Source organism: Anticarsia gemmatalis, chromosome 22, assembly GCF_050436995.1.
Source record: "Anticarsia gemmatalis isolate Benzon Research Colony breed Stoneville strain chromosome 22, ilAntGemm2 primary, whole genome shotgun sequence".
Taxonomy (NCBI): domain Eukaryota; kingdom Metazoa; phylum Arthropoda; class Insecta; order Lepidoptera; family Erebidae; genus Anticarsia; species Anticarsia gemmatalis.
In genome coordinates, this window is record NC_134766.1 from 2,994,707 (window position 1) to 3,015,516 (window position 20,810).

Sequence of the window (20,810 nt, forward strand, 5' to 3'; positions counted from 1 at the left end):
GCTCGCTCACACACAGCTACAACAAGTGCTAGTAATACTAACAAGGAACTCGTCCCGGATGAAGTACTTGGCGCGCGCCACGTCGGGGTGCTCGCTCACACACAGCTACAACAAGTGCTAGTAATACTAACAAGGAACTCGTCCCGGATGAAGTACTTGGCGCGCGCCACGTCGGGGTGCTCGCTCACACACAGCTACAACAAGTGCTAGTAATACTAACAAGGAACTCGTCCCGGATGAAGTACTTGGCGCGCGCCACGTCGGGGTGCTCGCTCACACACAGCTACAACAAGTGCTAGTAATACTAACAAGGAGCTCGTCCCGGATGAAGTACTTGGCGCGCGCCACGTCGGGGTGCTCGCTCACACACAGCTACAACAAGTGCTAGTAATACTAACAAGGAACTCGTCCCGGATGAAGTACTTGGCGCGCGCCACGTCGGGGTGCTCGCTCACACACAGCTACAACAAGTGCTAGTAATACTAACAAGGAACTCGTCCCGGATGAAGTACTTGGCGCGCGCCACGTCGGGGTGCTCGCTCACACACAGCTACAACAAGTGCTAGTAATACTAACAAGGAACTCGTCCCGGATGAAGTACTTGGCGCGCGCCACGTCGGGGTGCTCGCTCACACACAGCTACAACAAGTGCTAGTAATACTAACAAGGAACTCGTCCCGGATGAAGTACTTGGCGCGCGCCACGTCGGGGTGCTCGCTCACACACAGCTACAACAAGTGCTAGTAATACTAACAAGGAACTCGTCCCGGATGAAGTACTTGGCGCGCGCCACGTCGGGGTGCTCGCTCACACACAGCTACAACAAGTGCTAGTAATACTAACAAGGAACTCGTCCCGGATGAAGTACTTGGCGCGCGCCACGTCGGGGTGCTCGCTCACACACAGCTACAACAAGTGCTAGTAATACTAACAAGGAACTCGTCCCGGATGAAGTACTTGGCGCGCGCCACGTCGGGGTGCTCGCTCACACACAGCTACAACAAGTGCTAGTAATACTAACAAGGAACTCGTCCCGGATGAAGTACTTGGCGCGCGCCACGTCGGGGTGCTCGCTCACACACAGCTACAACAAGTGCTAGTAATACTAACAAGGAACTCGTCCCGGATGAAGTACTTGGCGCGCGCCACGTCGGGGTGCTCGCTCACACACAGCTACAACAAGTGCTAGTAATACTAACAAGGAACTCGTCCCGGATGAAGTACTTGGCGCGCGCCACGTCGGGGTGCTCGCTCACACACAGCTACAACAAGTGCTAGTAATACTAACAAGGAACTCGTCCCGGATGAAGTACTTGGCGCGCGCCACGTCGGGGTGCTCGCTCACACACAGCTACAACAAGTGCTAGTAATACTAACAAGGAACTCGTCCCGGATGAAGTACTTGGCGCGCGCCACGTCGGGGTGCTCGCTCACACACAGCTACAACAAGTGCTAGTAATACTAACAAGGAACTCGTCCCGGATGAAGTACTTGGCGCGCGCCACGTCGGGGTGCTCGCTCACACACAGCTACAACAAGTGCTAGTAATACTAACAAGGAACTCGTCCCGGATGAAGTACTTGGCGCGCGCCACGTCGGGGTGCTCGCTCACACACAGCTACAACAAGTGCTAGTAATACTAACAAGGAACTCGTCCCGGATGAAGTACTTGGCGCGCGCCACGTCGGGGTGCTCGCTCACACACAGCTACAACAAGTGCTAGTAATACTAACAAGGAACTCGTCCCGGATGAAGTACTTGGCGCGCGCCACGTCGGGGTGCTCGCTCACACACAGCTACAACAAGTGCTAGTAATACTAACAAGGAACTCGTCCCGGATGAAGTACTTGGCGCGCGCCACGTCGGGGTGGTCGCGCGTGTCGGGGGCCGCGTCGGGCGGCGTGCAGTAGCGCGAGAACTCCGCGAAGTACTCCTCCAGCCGCGACTTGCCCGCCAGCACCTTCTCCGCCAGCAGGTCCTGCTTGTTCAGGAACAGGATCACCGAGATCGTGCGCAGCCATCTGCGTACAAACAACACACACATTATATTATCTCATTAACACAAACACAGCATAGAGTCCGACAGTTCGCGCCACGACAGAGACAGGAGACCGAGACATGAGTCTGCGATTATTACTCGACTTAAGGTAATGCATAATTATGCTACAGTTCGTAAGCGAGATCGAAACAGAAGAGAGTTTGTAAGTAAAGTTCCGGTCGCGGTCTCATGTCACGTAGAATATTTGTGTAGTTACGGAAACACGGAGTACGGAGATTCGTACTCTTTACCTTCATCTCTTGTACTTATTTTCCGGTTTCCGCACAGGGGTTCGTTGGCACATAAAAATTTCAGACACAAAAGACTAATTGGCACGTTAAATTACTTTAAATTGTGCTACTAACCGATACATTATTTCATCTAATTAGTCATTTTCTCTGCAGAACAGAGAAATAACGACAAATACTGATAGATACAAAATACAATTAGCTCCAAAATAATTGTTAACTCCCATATATAATGTACACCCCTCCATAGGCGTGGTACAAGTGTATTTAAATTTGCTGTATTAACCACTGATTGCGATGTTAACAATATGCAAGTATATCTGTACCTATTGTTCCATATGCTCTTGAAGAGGTCGAGCGACTCCCGCAGACGGTTCTGCGTGGGGTCCTCGCGCAGCACCATGTTGTAGGAGGAGCACGCCGTCACGAAGATGATGGCCGTCACGTCGTTGAAGCACTGGATCCACTTGCGCCGCTCGTCCCGCTGACCGCCCACGTCGAACATACTGCACCACAGAACAAATATGTTTGTAACTTTTGCATAACATTTATATCTATACTAATATTATAAAGCTGAAGAGTTTGTTTGAACGCACTTATCTCAGAAACTAATAATTCGAATTGAAAAATTATTTCTGTGTTGAATATACCATTTATCGAGGAAGACTTTAGGCTATATAACATTACGCTGCGGCCATTAGGAGCGGAGAAGCAACGAAAAATGTTACAAAAACGGGAAAATTATGACCCATTCTCTCTTATATGACGCAAGCAAAGTTGCGCGGGTCAGCTAGTGATAAATATAATAGTTCGTGACTTAGTTAACAACAGCCGCGCGGATCGATCTCTGAGGTTAAGCTACACTTGCCGAGGTTAAACTGGGACCATCTTAAACATGATATCTTATACCTGCTGGGTAAAAAGAATAAAACATCTTATACATATCGAGTGCCTCCGTGTTTCGGAAGGCACGTTAAATTTAGGGTCCCGGCTGTTACATTTCAAAGATCATCGACAGTATCCAAAGACCATTGGTTTAAATTATATTATTAGTTTTTAAAAATGGTTGTACTCACTGGAAATTGACTTTGTCGACGACGAACTGCGTCTCGAAGATACCGGAGGTGAGCACTCGGCAGCGCAGGATGTCCTGCTCCGTCGGCGTGTAGTTCGCTTGCTTTATTATGTGCACTTGGTCCAGGAAACTGAAACACACATTATTCATCATAACACTACTAAGCTTGCGGCACACAATAAGCAGCGTACAATTTGAGGCGCTCGTGACTATCTGCGATTAGTAGGTTCAGCAACTTTGCCGCTATATATCTATCTATCGTATGGTTAGTGGTCAACCTAGTGTCAAAGTTGTTCAAGCCGCCCGAAAGGCCTTAAACATGGCTTAACGACTGTTATCTTAATTGACAAGAACCGGGACCGATTTCTTACGTGCCCTCCGAAGCACGGAGACGCTCAGTTCAAATACCACTATGCGGTCACCCATCTATAGAATGACCGCGCCAATGGCTGCTTAACCCACAGATCGATTACCTTGCCGCGGAAATTCCGGTATTTGAAATAAGCGTTACCGTGCTTCGGAGGGCACGTAAGAAGTCGGTCCCGTTTGTTGTCAATAAGATAACAGTTGTTGCTGCTGCAGAACTTGTTCTTCTTTTCTCCTGAGATTTTATTTCTACTTTGATTCTCCTTTGACTGCCTCCATGGCGCAGTTGTTTAGGTCGCCACGCCGACACCATTGCGTCGGTAGGTCGAGGGTTCAATTCCCACACGCAACAATTATTTGTGCGATCCACAAATAACTATTCTGGGTCTGGTTGTGCTTTGTGTCCGTCGTTTGTATGTTTGTAAAAGCCCGCCACAAGAGCAATTCTTAGTGCGGGAGCTGTCTTTTTTACATAAACATTTTTAAGCACTACCAGGCTTGCAGCAGATAAAAGGAGGGGACATAAGACAATTTGAGGCGTGGCTTTCATAAAAAAAGGGTATCTTTTTTATATTGGGGGGAGAGGGCCCATCGGATGAATTTAGCACGGGCCTCGAGCGGTATAGTTTCGCCACTGGTGTGGGTGTGGGGGTGTGCGGGTACTCACTACTTGGCACAGTCGATGAGCTGGTACTCGTTGCTGCGCTCGTAGGTGCGCTGCACGCCCTGGTCCTTCCACAGCTGCTCCGTGTGCTCGTAGAACTCGGGCGGGTAGTCGAAGTCTGGTTGCGACGCTACGTCCTACGACACACATCATTACATATTTAGTTAATAGTGAACAAATCTATAGATACTAATCTATACTAATATTATAAAGTTGAAGAGTTTGTTTGTTTGAACGCGCTAATCTCAGGTTCCACTGGTCCGATTTGAAAAATTCTTTCAGTGTTAGATAGTCCATTTATCGAGGAAGGCTATAGGCTATATAACATCACGCTACAGCTATTGGGAACGGAGTAGCAACGAAAAATGTTACAAAAACGGGGAAAATTTTCACCCATTCTCTCTAATGTGACGCAAGCGAAGCTGCGCGGGTCAGCTAGTCATAAATAAATTTACGCTTTAATTTCCCACTGTTGGGCAAGGGATAATGAGGGAGAGGTTAAGCCTTGAGTTCACCACACTGGCCAAGTGCGGGTTGGAGAATTTGCACACCATTACGATCTATTCTAAAGAACTCTCAGGCATGCAAGGTACCTGCCCCTGCACTTTACCAAACTTAGGGTTACGATTGAATCTAATCAATAGACACCTTTACACACACACTGTATCGCACGTTCTTGGGAGCGTACAGGATTACGTGCGGGAAAGCAGCGCGCTCTTCACACCCGATTTTCTTCGCGGGGCGAAAAAAACGCGAGCTCTCTCCTTACAGGTGCGATTGTTGTTTCATGCGCGATAGAGTGTGTGTGTAATGGGGCTATTGGGGAATCAAGCCCGAGGTGTCGTGATAAACAGTCGCATACACTACCACTCAGACCCCGGAAGCAAAATGAATTTTCGTGTGAATAAGTAATAGCTAAGAAGTTAACCAGTCTGACAATATCGTATTCTTAGATATAATAAATTTAACCCATTAATAATGTCCCAATACGGGGCCAGGGTCTCCTCCCATAATGAGGGAAGGGTTAGGCCTTGAGTCCACCACGCTGGCCCAGTGCGGGTTGGGGACCTATTGTAATTAATTTAGTTATTTACCTGTATATAGTCGACGCGCGCCTTATTCTCAGGCTTCTCGAGCGGTATGGGAGGTGTGAGGGTGCTCATGGCTCCCGTGATCGTCTGTAACATAACACAATATAATTTAATACTAATCATAGAACATAACTAATATAAAAATGTATTTTGTGTAGAGGCTGCTTGATAAAATCGGGATACGGGATACTCTTCGACCAAACCATCGGTTAAAGACGGTTGCAGAATCATTTCAATAAATACGAATAAGCTTTCCTATGTTTTTTTACTAAATAACTTGTTTTGTTTCGTGATACTTATATTGTTTTTCTATTCTATCTATCTATCTAATCAGCCCGTATCCACCCACTGTTGAGTATAGGCCTCCCCCTCAGCACGCCACTTTATACGGTCCTCCGCTTGTCTCATCCATTTCGGCCCTACACATTTAACAATGTCGTCCGACCATCTAGTTGCAGGCCTTCCTTGAGACCTTCGCCCATTCCATGGCCGCCATTCAGTGATTGCTTTGGTCCACCTTCCGTCTTCACGTCTAGCCAAATGTCCTGCCCATTGCCACTTAAGTTTGGTTATCCGCGTGCCCACATCTACGACTTTAGTTCTACGGCGTATTTCGATGTTGGGTACGCGGTCAACGAGAGAAATGCCAAACATGGCACGCTCCATAGCTCTTTGCGCTACTTTAATTTTGTGGAGGCATGCTTTATTGAGCGACCATGTCATATTGTTTTTAGTGAAATGCAAAACACGGTGAAACTACTAACATCAGCCACACTAATAATTTGGTTATAATTTCCATAAACTCATAGCACGTACGAAATAACTCTTGCAAAAAATAAATGTGATAGGAGAGCAGTCATGTTAGTGACGAAACTAATGAACTTGTCTTAATCTTTTTATCCGCATTTTCTCCAGTCACACTTACAAAGCTATACAGTATTTGGGACAGTGTCATGTTACTCACAAGGATAGCATCTCGTATGTTCTTCTTGATGTCCTCGATCTTCTCGCGGCGCTCCTTGTCGGAGAAGCCGTTCACGTGCAGGATCCGCATCTGCTTCACTATAGTGGACTTGCCCGACTCGCCCGCGCCCAGCAGCAGCAGTCGATGCGTCGCGCGATATAGCTGGAACACGGAAAATATCCTGTATAATGGCTTTCTTAAATACACACAGCTGTGTATATCTGTGGATTAAGTGACATTCGTAGCGGTCATTCCATAGATGGGAGGCCGCTTGATTGCATATGTAATGAGCGTCAAAAGTCGGCCCAGTCGGCCTTTCGGACGGCTTGAACAAATTTTGTCACTAGGCTGACCACTAATTATACGATAGAGTAAAAATATCCTTTGCGGCGAGCTATCCTTAGACAGTATGTCCAGTATCCTACATATTGTTAAAGCATCTCATCTAATGCGCTTCGGAATCTGAGCATACGGACCGTAAGAATTTGTTGATCTGTATAATTTTTATAGCAACGTAGTGTCTATGCAAAGCAACAGATTTTTACGATACTGTACGCTCCAATACGGACACAGTAGACGCATAGCTTAATGGAATGCCCTGACATATCCGAAGGTAACAGAACAAGTCACAGTAACATATACACATGCTAAACATAATTAAAAACGACAAAAATTTTAAGCCGATCTGATTGTACGTAATAGTTTCAAAATTACTGAAAACTTTACACGACATCGACCATACAGGTGCATAAAATATTATATTTACAAGGAAGAAAACAGACTCATTAATAAAAAAGCATATTTTACAGCCTGCTGTATCAGCACGAGACATCACAAACCTTAACAAATCTATAGGAGCATGTGGGATCGCGGATCTTTGAAGAAGTTTTCTTCTGGAAATGCGTGAGAATTGGTAGAATCAATGCCACTTTCCATTTTAACTAATAGGCGCTATTGATTGACTACCAAGAAACCTTCAACCTTACAAACTTCAAAATCCTGTTTTTTTTTTAAGGGGGAATGTATGTGGTGTATCCACTAAAAGCGTTTTAATCCACCCCGGATCATTTGATACGCGGGTGGAAAATAACTGAAATCCAAAATCAATTTGCGGACCTAGGAGAACGAGGTTCGCAAATCTGGCATTACTACTCTTAATTGAAATCTATACTAATATTATAAAGCTGAAGAGTTTGTTCGTCTGAACGCGATAATATTAGTAATTACTGGTGCGAATTGAAGAATTATTTTACTGGTGGATAGTCTATTTATTGAGGAAGGCTATATATGATCACGCAACCACCAATAGGAGCAGATTACCAGTAAAAAATGTTACAAAAACGGGGAAAATTATGACCCATTCTCTCTTATACGACGCAAGGGAAGTTGCGCGGGTCAGCTAGTGGTAAATAAAAGTGTGGTTACCTGTTTATCCTTCTGCAACTGCTTGGTGATCGCATCGCTGCGGCGCTTCTGTGTCTTGGCGTCATCTTCACTGCTCTTGCCGCCCGGCGAGCCGAAGCATCCCATTGCCGACCACGCCGCCCACCTGCAAACAACAACAAAAGGCTTTAGCACAATTTTTTTACAAAATAGCTCTTGGGGAAAATGGAATAACTTTTTTCAAGTTCACATAGTCTCTACAATGCCAGGCTTCATTTGGTGTCACTCTTTTTAAATCTTGATATTAAATGTAGAAAAATGTTAACAAATTACCATTACCAACACGACATCCTAGATTTATTACAAATAGACTGAAAGCAACTCTCGTTCTCAAAAAACTCCAGAAAACGAAATACAAACACCAATAGACTTTATTAGACTGGATATTTTTTTGGGAACCTTTTGCTCAAAAAATACGCGTTGTGGGTGAAAACGAACAAATGAGATAATTCTAGTATTCTTACCACACAGTTATTAAAAAGTTGGTACAATGAACAAGCAAATACAACATTTTTAACCATTTTCCTCCGCGTTTCTCACAACCGTCTTTGAACAAGCCTCGTACTCAAGTCACACAAACGACTTTCAAACATTACATGTTATTATAAAATAAGGAAACATTCTATTACGTGGTACTGAGGTTCACGACCACGTGGAAAAAAGAAAATATTACGCGAATTTCATCACATTACAAAGGTTTAGGGAAAATATCGCTTGTGCAATGATGACGATTTTTAAGTAGTGTTATAACCATATTGAATAAGTTTGCAATGTCCTTATATCGTCATCAAGTTCAGTGGTCTTTTACGATGCCACAGTAAAAGCCTATTCTGAAGGCCTAGTGCCTATTATCTCTTATCAAAACTGTATCAGTATACCACGTCCCTAAGCACATCCATGGATGCCCCAGTAATCAGTAAACGTCGAAAGTCTTTGTCAGCGTAAAGAATACTTAAAGACGCCTCGGTATATCACAAAGTCTTAGACAGCGACTGGAGTTTTGCACAAGCTCACTGGGTGCAGTATATCATCTCTTCTCAGTATATTCTTCTACCATTTCTAACATTCGGGAAACAATGATATTGTTAATGTCTCTGCGGCGCAGTGGTTTACGTCGCCACGCCGATAACACTGCGTCGGGAGGTCGTGGGTTTGATTCCCACACTGTACAATTATTTGTGCGATCCACAAATGATTGTTCCGGGTCTGGTTGTACTTTGTGTCCATTGTTTGTATGTTTGTAAAAGTCTTCGCGACACAAGAGGAATTCTAAGTGCAGGAGTTGTATTAAAAAAAATACAGTATCAGCTCAAAGGTTACCACAGAAGTGAATCTATCAAGTGCCGCAGATCCTCCCTCTAAGCTATCCTTGGTGTCAGTTATAACTCAAATTAGTATTACCCCGCCAAAGTGCGAAGAGTGGGTGGATACCTGAAGAACAAGGCTGTAGACCTTCAAAAGGTCAGGTAAAAATAACACCTATTAGTAGCCGTTTTTAATTCATAATTGAGCCTAAATGTCTTAAAATAGACCGCGTAACGCTATGTCAAGGCAACAGGAAAATGATTTGTGTAATGCGTCTGTGGCTCACGTTCTTTGACAGGGTTAAATTTGACTGCTTTTGACAATTTAAGCTACCAGTAGCGCAATTCTGTAAAGTCTGTACTGTCGAGTATCGAGAATTTGACATTTAAAATGTACTGCAAATATAGTTCTTACGGAGCCCGGTAGAGACGCTAAACAGATTTTCGTGTAAAATTTCTCGATAGCTAGCCGGTTGTCGGTAGTCGATAGTAGTAGACCAATCGAGCTACTTTTGCCCTAATCTGCTGCTGTTCGAAACAGTGGATCCTCAACGATTGTAAACTTAGATTTTTATCTAACCTTTAATTTTCAATCGCGTTTTCACCCGTCAAATTATAATATTAAGTGGATCCTTAGCGTAGTGATACTTATATTGGTAGCACATCAGAACTGTGTATTTCTATGATGAGTAAACCGTATAATAAGTACTGTACAGAAGACTAGTAGACGGGAAAAAGAAACCTTTGAAGAAACTAAAATATCCTCTAAGCAGGTTTAACACTAACCACAAACTAACACGAGAAATAACCTATCATAGATGTATATTAATAGTATTTAACTTACTAACCTGTTAGTTTTAACGCATCCTAAATCCCTGGACAATACACACACAGACATATAACTGAAACACTGGTAACTATATGAATATAGAAAAAAATCTTAGTAAACTATCATTTAAGCGTTACCACGGACGCTAAAACACACTTAAACGTAACTTTAAAACACGAACACACTATAGTATCTCCAAGCGCGTATAGACAACATTTAAAAGATAAGTCTCCGTACAAAAATTCCATTTGTTTAAGCGTCAGTCGACCTCACATGTCCATCTTGAGGGCTATTCATCCGAACAATTGTTTCTCGTAATGCAACAAATATGCTAATGGCTCTCATTATGTTACAAGAGGCTTTGTGACACTATGCAAAGCGGTTTCGGTAGCCGAATTCGTGTTTTAATGTGAGGAAAAAATGTGTGGTTATTGGTTTCTTGAAAGGGTTTAGGCCGTTTTCTGTGGGGTATTACATCATGGTGGGAGTAGGAAGAGATTCTTGACGGATTTAGTGAGGCATTGCTGTATTTTATTTACTTTTTTTATACTAGCGGACTGGCCCGACCTCGTCCGGGTATAGTACAATTTTATCCTGTTAATTCCTTTCCCGTGGGAATTATGATTCCATCGATTCCAGACCTTGTCTCCAAAGCTACAAACATATGAAGAAGAATTCTCCAATTTAGTTTAGTTGTTCAAAAGTAATTCGCTCACACACATTTCCATGATTCAATTTTATTTAAAAAATAGATTATTCTCTACAGGCTCTTGGATTTCACATGATATAAGCTTCTTCTTGTCACTTTATTCAGACAGTAAAGGAAGTTTACTTGAGAAATAGTCTTAAAGTTCTACGGCAGTTCTTAAAGAACTTAGTCATTGTGGATAGGCTAATCTGTCATACTAAAAATAGACCCACGCCTAGAAGCGAGACGGAGTTACATACCCCCGGTTTCTGAGGTACATTTAGCGGTACTTTACCTATTCCTATACCTATTCCTAATAGCGTTAAAACTTATTTAAAACAAAACGCTATTGAATAGATAAACTACCGCTAAATGAACTCAGAAACCGGGGATTAGTAGTTTTACTATCTACATTATGTACGTCATACATACATAAAATAACGCCTTCTTCCCATAGGGGTAAGGAGAGATCAGAGACCGCCACTTGTTGCGATCCTGAACCTTCATTCACATCCATACATCTTGTCATACAGGACCACCGGTTACGAGTACTACATTTAGATAAATAGGTACCTTAGGGTTAATTGGGACTATTTGATACATTTCATTAACATCTCATCATTAGAAAACATCTGTCCACCTGGTCTTAAATCACAGTCATCATTAGTTTATTTTTGTATTGACTAATTGCACATATTGGATCGATTCCATTTAATTAACAAACCAAATATGATCTATGTATCGCGAATGATATGTAGAGAATTTCTTTATGTACTACATTTGGATATATTCTGATGGGAAATCATAAGAAACTGCAGTGGTTCTTAACGTAATCAAGGGTTGTCCTAAGTTAAAGGCTTTAAAGCTAATTTTTTGTCTTAGTTATGTGTTTATAATTGAAGTTTAGCTCGTTTTAAATTTGTATTAAAAACTAACTAAACCACTCACGAATTTTCTTAGCATTTGTTTTATATTTTTTTCTCTAAACAAAACCTTTTCCGTGTCTAACCCTCTACCGCATGTGGGTCTTTCCCGTGACTTAACTCTTCCACTACCGCATATGGGTCTATATGGAATTGCAAAAAAAATATGTCTAATCGTTACGTTATAAAATATAATTCATCTACATATATTCGGTTTTGCCGTCCGGATAGGCCGAATAATGCCGAATCCAATATGTGCGTAGCAAGCCTTACATCTTAGGCCAGGCTTTTCCCGCTAAGTCAGAGATATAATCGCCAAAAAATACAGTCTAAAAATAATCATCGGTTGAGCGAGACAGGCCGGAAATTCGTCTGGCAACACAAAAAGGAATGCATTACAAGACTTGCGAGTTAATCTGCTTGATCTATGTCCTTTGTAAACTTTATCCTGTATGTAGGTAGGTATTATCTTTACGAATGTTATTTACTATTTGTTTTATTGTCAAAAATGTCTTCAAACAACAGTTAATGCTAACCAGAGTGTTTTTTATAAGGGGCAAACATATTTTTTTTGTAAAAAAGACACCATTCTTTGAATGAATCTACAAGATTTTAAAGCCTTCGTCGAAATTCTTAGATAATTGCGAAAAATGTGCTGTTTTCTTGATAAACTATTATTCTTATCGCACTAAAATGGGCCTCAAAATTAATATTTTGTAACATCGGTATCGTATGCATGGAATATTGCTTTCGTAAAGATGCGATGATATCAAATTGTATTTTCAAGCTATCTAGCCCTCAACCAGAATGTAATTTTAACTAGCATCTAAAGACCCCTCTCCGTATGAATTGAATAGAAAAATAAATCAAATAAGTACTTTGAGAACTGCAAAGGACTTGAGTAGAAAGATATCGCTAGCAAAAAAATCTAGTCAACATGCAGGATCAACTCACAGGCTATACCATACAGGGGTAAATGAGTGACACAATACTAATTGAAACCATATACGGTTCAAAGTATGGCGGTGGTACATGTTGAATTTCATTGTATTTAAATTTTGGCACGCCAATCATTTGAGCAGTTAGAATTGGTAGGCTATTAGGTTGCGATATCAGATCGCTACTTACGTCTTCAGCTAGGAAGACTTTGGTTAACTATAATTAATAGTAATGTCCTTGCCGATGCGGCTACGGCGGTCAGTACGTTGGTCAGTTTCATTGAAACTGGCCAACGATGCAGGATTTTGTTTATAGTGTCCAAGTGTGTACACAATACACAGGTACAACGAGTTATGAGAGCAAAGGATCTCGCTCTCTATTCCTTTGCTCTCATAACCCGTTGGGACGGATAACCGACACGACCAGTGACCGGTCAGGCACAGGACCGACGGCTTTATGTGCTCTCCGAGGCACAGAGGTCTTCGATCTCAACTTCCTAACTCCGGGCAATTTCTAATAAATTCTTAACAGAAAATCTCAGTAAAGGCTTTTTGGCCAGACCCAGGATTCGAACCCGAGACCTCTCGCACGGCGGTCGCATATATACTACCGACCGCGCCACAGAGGCAGTTAAACTTTTAGAGCCTTGTCATGCACGATTTATTTAGTTTATAATGAATTATTATGGGTACTGGACTCAAGGCCTAACCCCTCCCACGTTCGGGAGGATACCCTTGCCCAAAACAAAATATGGGTACTTCCAAAATGAAATAGCTGTATCAAACAGACCTCCATCAGCTGCATAAGCCTGGATGTCATAAATGTCCTAAATCGCAACCGGCGGAGGCATAAAATATTCAAAAATGTTGTAAATCTCCTCTAGCCGCGAGCACAGCATGCAAGGGTCGGGTAAATTCTTGGACTAAAGTAGTCTAGCTCAATTAGCAAACATTATACTTAGCCCAAAATTTGGGTAAAGCTATGGACCTTCAAGCAGCTGCTGAGCGTCAACTCTCATTGAAAACCAAAGCTGCCCAAGACCTATTAATTATTTTATTCTTGTACAAAAACTAAAAATAAATTTTAATAACCTTTACAATTATCCAGAGTCTTTGTAATTTCTCTTCCCTTTGATGTTCCATTAGAACTTCCTTTCACAAACTAGTGGTTCACAGAGAAAACTATAAATATTTTTCTTCACCGACAAAGTGATTTTGTTCTACTTTTTCCAGTATTTTCTTCGGTAAGGACTTTCAAGACGTTCCCATATTCAGATAGAGAATAAATACAGTCCAGTTTCGAGTACATTCGACATACTGACGCGCAATAGATGCATTCACGTAATTATTCGTATCATTTGAATTCAGTGGTGAGTGCGAAATGGCGTATTTGCAAGTCCCACACCCAGTTTGGTGAAGGTATCTTGATAAATGTATCAATTTATACAATTTTCTTGATACTGTGAAGTATTAACAACAGTTCTCTGGCTATGTTCATCTTTTGAAACCATTCTAGTCAGAGTTTTGGGTACCTCGCGTTGATTTTTAGGAGAAAAGAGGTAGAAGTTTCAAAGATGGAATTTTACAAAGATAACGCTTTCCTCTATAATATAAATGGGCATAGCAGTATTCATAAACTGAGTGTATGTATTGAGGGGTGTTAAGCGGCCAGTTAGGTAGGTTTTCAATAGACCAATGATCTGACAATAATAATACCATTTTAGGAGGCACTTACATAAATAACAGAGTCAAGACAGACCACAAACAAAGGCTGCTAACTGCAGAAATTGATAAAAATGCCTTCTAAACCTTGGGTTGAAAAGATCAGTACCAAATCAGTAGAAAATATTTATCAAAACTAAAGGTACCAAACTAATTCTGTATTTTACAGCGTCACCGATTTAGACAAAAATGTGCTGCAAAAGATACTGTTCTTTTTTAATAACCTCATCAGGCAAAGCCACCTTGCAAGAGCTTACTTAAAAAAAAATAAGATTTCTTCCTCAACGCAAGTGTATAATATATTTAATACAACACAATCACATGTATTTTTAACTCAAAAACTCAGAAATCGTCGTCGCCTTGTTCGTCACAAGTCAAAAGACTGGCTTTACAATTACATAAGACATTTAACATAACAAGCGTTCAGTTTTAACTGATTTAAATTCCTTGTTGGAGTGGTTCCACAATGGTGACAATGGTGTCGAAACATAACTTAGCTGATACGAACGCCTGCTTTATATGGGAAAGTGGTCATTGTGGATGTTTCTCTTCGGGTTTATTTTGACGTTTTAAACGATTTAAGGCTCGAGTTTTTGGATTTATTTTTAGACGTGTGTTTTTCGGTATTTGAAGATTTTATTTTTATTATTTATAAGCAACACTTTGTGGTTTAGAAGCAAAGTCTCAGACGGCTTAGCTAGTATAGTGGACTGAGACAACTTTTTTCATTTAATATCATCCTATTGCCCCGGATTCGCTTCATTTATACATAATATATAGTGTGTACATCTATTTTGATTAGTTTACCTTATAAATACTAAATGATTTTTCACATGAGTGCAGTGTTTTCGAAGATTTCTGCTACACAATAATTTACCGAAAATTGCGATCGTTTTTTATAACTCGTAGTACAGAAAAACCTCCCAGCAAGAACTAAATACTATCTAACATTGAAAACCATTAGCCACATTCAATAACAATATAAGTACACAACCTTTCCATTCATTACCAACTTTTCGATCCCACGTTTTAAAATAACGCCACCAAAAATAATCCGATATTTTAAGCGTTGACATTTTGTATGAAAAAAATGTATCTTGAATATTGTTTTTTTATTACACGCCAAAAATACTTAAATTATTGGTGACAGTTTGGTGCGCCGCGAAACGACGCAGGCCGTCGTCATAGCCCTGCCGGTACTTAATGGACGCTTGTTTTCATTCAAAAATATCGGCGAATAACCTACAGTATGATAAAGCTGAAGATATTCTTATTTGCTAATCAAATGATACTGATTTTTTAATAAATATTGGATTAGGCATTTCTATTTTTTTTTTAGAACAACTCCCGCATTAAGAATTGCTCTTGTGTCGCGGGCACTTTTATAAACATTCAAACAACGGACACAAAACACAACCAGACCCGAAATAATTATTTGTAGATCACACAAATATTTTTTCCGTGTGGGAATCAAACCCACGACCTTCCGACGCAATGGTATTGGCGTGGCGACCTAAACTACTGTGCCATGGAGGCAGATTTCTGTACCTCAGAGGTATACAACATTAACTTTGAGATCCTTTACCAGTTAGACATTAGTGGATTCAATGTCATATACGATTGGATATTTCTTTTTATAGATGTTATAGGATTTAATGTCGCATACTATTAAGTGGAATTGGTTCTTGCGACTTTAATGGTGCAAGAAGGAAATTTTCAAAAAAAGTTACTATTCTATCCCTCCGATGTACAGATTTGCCTCCCTTCTCCCCCCGGTAGTTAGTGGCGATCGTCGTTTTACTCTTTTCATGTATTAAAACCTGAAGAATAAGCGTAGAAAAGGCTTGAGTTTGTTTGAAATATATCTAGAAATATCAAGTAGAGGATTGAGTACATTTCTAAAACAGGCTAAGCATATAAAAAAAATCCCGAAAATGTTAAATATTAATGACATTTGGTTCCGGGGTGCAAATATGGTAATGTTAGTGACCCGGGGAGTCCCATGGGCGGCATAAACGACTAATGGATTACGGATAACGCCACCTGACCACGAGGAACATAAGCAGTCATTGATAAAATAAATATATTTTCAGGGCAGCTTATAACATTATTCAGACTATGGTAAAACTATATAGACAATGGAATTAAATGATGCGGGCAACTGATTATTTTGAGGATAATATCGTGAGAAATCCTGCAGAATATCAGCTATTTTTAAGTAACCTACTGGAATTTTGTCGAGTATGGTCGTATTCCTCTGTAATTACTTTTAATTTAGGCAAGGATAATTACTAGTGGATATAAAGAGGGGTTAGGAAGAGTTTCAAGCAAAAGTCTCTCGAAGATGCAGCAAATAAAACTATATTGGTTGCCAGCATCATACAGTTTACATCACGGAAAAACTTAGAAAATGTTATCTTCTACTCAACTAATAAGCAATACGAAAGAGTTATATCGGCAACAAATACACATCATCTTTTAAAATTTTAACTGTCTAATAATCATAGTTCATGAGATACAACCTAGTAACAGACTGACAGACAGAGAAGTCTCAGCAATAGGATCCCGTTTTTCTTCTTTGGGTACGGAACCAAGAAGATCAAGAGGAATCTCTTTATCACTACTTAAAGAAAAGGACAGTTACTTCAGGAAGTAGTTTTCAATCAGAACAATCCCGTTTGCACAGGGTCAGTTAGTATTAAAGCGAGCAACAGCATGTCAAACTACTTACATAAGAAACAGCACAAAACATGGCAGTTTTTATCCATAAACTAATTGTAATTGAACCGGTGAACCGTTGAGGTGAAAAAACTGTGAATCTCGTCTATTATTAGACTGTATTTACTTCTTACTATGTTTGTAAATATGTCTTTTTATTGATATTTATTTTCGCTAAGTCTACGTTTCTTCGTCACTATTATTTACGTTGGGACATCATTCATTTTGGTGATATTTTGTAAAAAAAAACGTTTTTTTTAGAACGAATGGCTGACTTTTTTAATATAGTACCGTTGAATAGTTATTTTAGACTCAGAGTACATTCACATATAATATAGAAGCTCAATGAATTATTCCCTCATGTCCCTTAAAATCGTTGCTTAGTGTAAACCACACGAAAACCGTTTAGTCGTTTTTGACTTTTAACAAGCATAGACGAGCAGAAAGGCAAGGATTTAGCATTTTTATATGTTGCTGCTAGTCTTGAATGGTAAAGCCTTGATTGCACCTAGCAAAATAGAGGCGAATGGGTGTCCTTCAACGAGTACATTTCTCGTTTCCTATGAATACGTTGACAATGCCTTCACACAAACCGAGCATTGTAGTACACCAAATTCTTTACCACTTGGTGATACGATCAAAATGTGTAAATTACTAGTAATTTTTATTACATTGAATCTCTTACGTACTTTATATGTAATGATTGCACAATAAAACAACACAATGTACTACATATGTAATGTAACTACATGTCAAATCGTAAACATGTGGATTTCCCTCAATTACGTCATTGCACTAAATGAGTTTATGAATGAAAATAGGTTGTATATTATAGTCATGTTTGTATTAAAAAGTTATAAACAAATGAGTCAATTGACGTTGACTTGGCGCGAAAGTGTTTTTAATTCGTAGGTAATTATTATCGTAGGTTAATTTACTCGTTGTGCCTAAAGAATGGATTAGGTACCTATTTCAACTGTTGTTATTACGTGTTACTTCGTTCCTACATATAATATACGATTAAGCATCTTTTTGCTCCTTAACAAGACCACTCCCGCACTAAGAATTGATCTTGTGTCACGGGGACTTTTACAAACTCACAATGCTCAACCAGACCCGAAACAATTATTTGTGGATCGCACAAAAAAATTGTTCCGTGTGGAAATCGAACCAAAGATCCCCCGACGCAATGATAGCGGCGTGGTAACCTAACGCGCCACGGAGGCAGTCATTTTTATCAAACAACAAAACCGACTCCACTCATTTGTTCGGCTTGTGCCGATCGGGTCCATCTACATATATTTGGTTTTGCCGCCCCGCTAGGACGGCAAAACTAAACCGAATATGTGTGTAGCAAGTCTGAAAGATCGTAATTTGTAAGTTCAATATTATATTATATCGAAGCGCTCAATAGCCAGTTGTGCCGGTCGGTAAACGATCTGTGGGTTAAGCAACCGTTGGCGCGGTCATTCTATAGATGGGTGACCGCATAGTAGTATTTGAACGGAGCATCTCCGTGCTTCGGAGGGCTCGTAAATGTCGGTCCCGGTTGTCGTCAATTAAGATAACAGTCGTTAAGCCATGTCAAAGGCCTTTGAAAAACTTTGATACTAGGTTGACCACTAACCATACGATAGATAGATAGATATTGTATCAAAAATAGATTTCAAATGCTTTTAAAATATTATGCCTTTTATAAGATGTTTATTAAAATAAACGAAATAATCAGCTGTTATTTATCATCTTTTCTTCAAACATCGCGTGGCTCGACTATCTTATTAACACGAACAATTACCACTTGATACAGCCGTAACTACATATATGTCATTGTTTCCAGCCTCTCACGGTCGCCGTTACACATTTTTTTCTAGTTATAATAGGTTTAATTCAACAGGATAATGTTGTAAGATGGATTATTCGTTCCCTTAGTAATTCGAGTTTGTAATGTTTGACTCATGGGAAAATTGGTATTAATGTTTAGGAGACGAATGTGGCTTTTGTAAACGTCTTTCAATATAGCCGACTAATCTATACTAATATTATAAAGCTGCAGAGTTTGTTTGTTTGAACGCGCTAATCTCAGGAACTGCTGGTCCGATTTAAAAAATATTCAGTGTTAGATAGCCCATTTATCGAGGAAGGCTATAGGCTATATATCATTACGCTACGACCAATAGGAGCAGAGTACCAGTAAAAAGTGTTACAAAAACGGGGAAAATTATAACCCATTCTCTCATATGAGACGCAAGCGAAGTTGCGCGGGTCAGCTAGTCTAATATATAAAATTCTCGCGTCACAGTTTTCGTTGCCATACTTCTCCGAAACGGCTTGACCGATTCTCATGAAATTTTGTGAGCATATTGAGTAGGTCTGAGATTCGGTCAACATCTATTTTTCATACCCCTAGATGACACTTTTTTTATTAAGGTTTATGGCATAACAACGTTTGCCGGGTCAGCTAGTTTTTCTATATAAATTATTGACGTTTAAAGTGTATGCTTCTGAGCAATCCTGAAGGCCTGTTCTGGTTTGATATTTATTTATTCTTTGCATATTAAAACGACAACATAATAAATAACCCTATCATAAGGAATCATTTTTCAATTTTAAATCATATCCTACTAATATTATAAATGCGAAAGTTTGTAAGAATGGATGTATGTTTGTTAGTCTTTCACGCCAAAATGACTGGATAGATTTATATGAAATTTGGCACACAGATAGTTTATAACTAGGATTGGCACATAGGATACTTTTTCTCGAGAAGCTATCACCCGAACGAAATCGCAGGCAGAATATAGTTTAAGGCAGCATTAACAAAATAAACTAGAAAGCAATAAAATCCCTTTAGGTTGTAATTCAAAGCATGTCCCGGGTCTTATCGTGCAACTATTTTGTCGTCCAAAGAGCTCATTTGAGTAAGTACCTCAACTCATTTGTGTGAGAACTCGTTTACGTTCGAAAGTCGCTCACATTTTTCGTGTACATTAAGTTATTTAACTTTGTAGAACATTACGTGTTAGGAATCTTCTTATTATGAACGTTTGGTAAACATGTTTTATAGAAAACTAGCTTCCGCCCGCAATTTCGTCCACGTCAAAAGGTTTCCCGTAGTAAAAAGTATCCTATGTGGGAATCTAAATTAATATGTTCAAACAATAAAAAAACTAAGAAGATTTTTACAATCTGTCACCCCCTATTTTAACCAATCAGGAAGAATTTATCAAATTCCTTTCTTAGGGGATAACTAAGTCATAGTATCTTTATGCATGCAAAGTCTCAGCTAGATCGGTTTAAAATTAACAAAGTTTCATACAAATTTGATCTCCTAATTTATCCCCTTAGGGGTAGAATTGATCAAATGCCTACGTCGTAATATCTACCTGCATGCCAAATTTCAGCCCGATCCGTCCAGTGGTTTGGGCTGTGCGTTGATAGATCGCTATGTCAGTCAGTCAGTCACTTTAGAGTTTTATTATAATTTATATGTAAGTGGTCCTACTCGTAACCAGTGGTCCTGTATGACAAGGTTATTTGTAGGGAATCTTAGCAACTTGTACTTTGACTTATGGGTGATTAATTGTAGACACTGCAAGAAAGGACTTGGTAGTAGTTGGAAGGTAGCTTGATTATGCTGTCTACACCAATACAAATGTCCACCATGACACAGATCTTGATAATATCAGAGGCAGTTCAATTTCATTATCAATCTGGGTATTTTGATATTGCTTCTTAATCATCCGACAATACAAGATTCACTGTTACTCTATCTCAAAGAGAAGAAGCTTAGGAGTCATCC

The 20,810-nt window shown here is 40.2% G+C and overlaps 1 protein-coding gene across 4 annotated transcripts in view; it reads right to left on the reverse strand.

The window, feature by feature from the left end:
* The window catches only part of Galphas (G protein alpha s subunit), a 40,396-nt gene that overhangs the window by 9,523 nt on the left and 10,063 nt on the right, over nt 1-20,810 (reverse strand). For all 4 annotated transcript variants that reach the window (XM_076129682.1, XM_076129684.1, XM_076129681.1 and 1 more), the window contains exons 3-9: nt 7,872-7,995; nt 6,447-6,608; nt 5,486-5,569; nt 4,395-4,528; nt 3,363-3,491; nt 2,613-2,792; nt 1,823-2,021 (exon numbers count right to left, since the gene is read on the reverse strand). In XM_076129682.1, coding sequence (XP_075985797.1) covers nt 1,823-2,021; nt 2,613-2,792; nt 3,363-3,491; nt 4,395-4,528; nt 5,486-5,569; nt 6,447-6,608; nt 7,872-7,976 — 993 coding nt within the window. In that variant the 5' untranslated portion in view covers nt 7,977-7,995. The remainder of the gene's footprint in view (nt 1-1,822; nt 2,022-2,612; nt 2,793-3,362; nt 3,492-4,394; nt 4,529-5,485; nt 5,570-6,446; nt 6,609-7,871; nt 7,996-20,810) is intronic.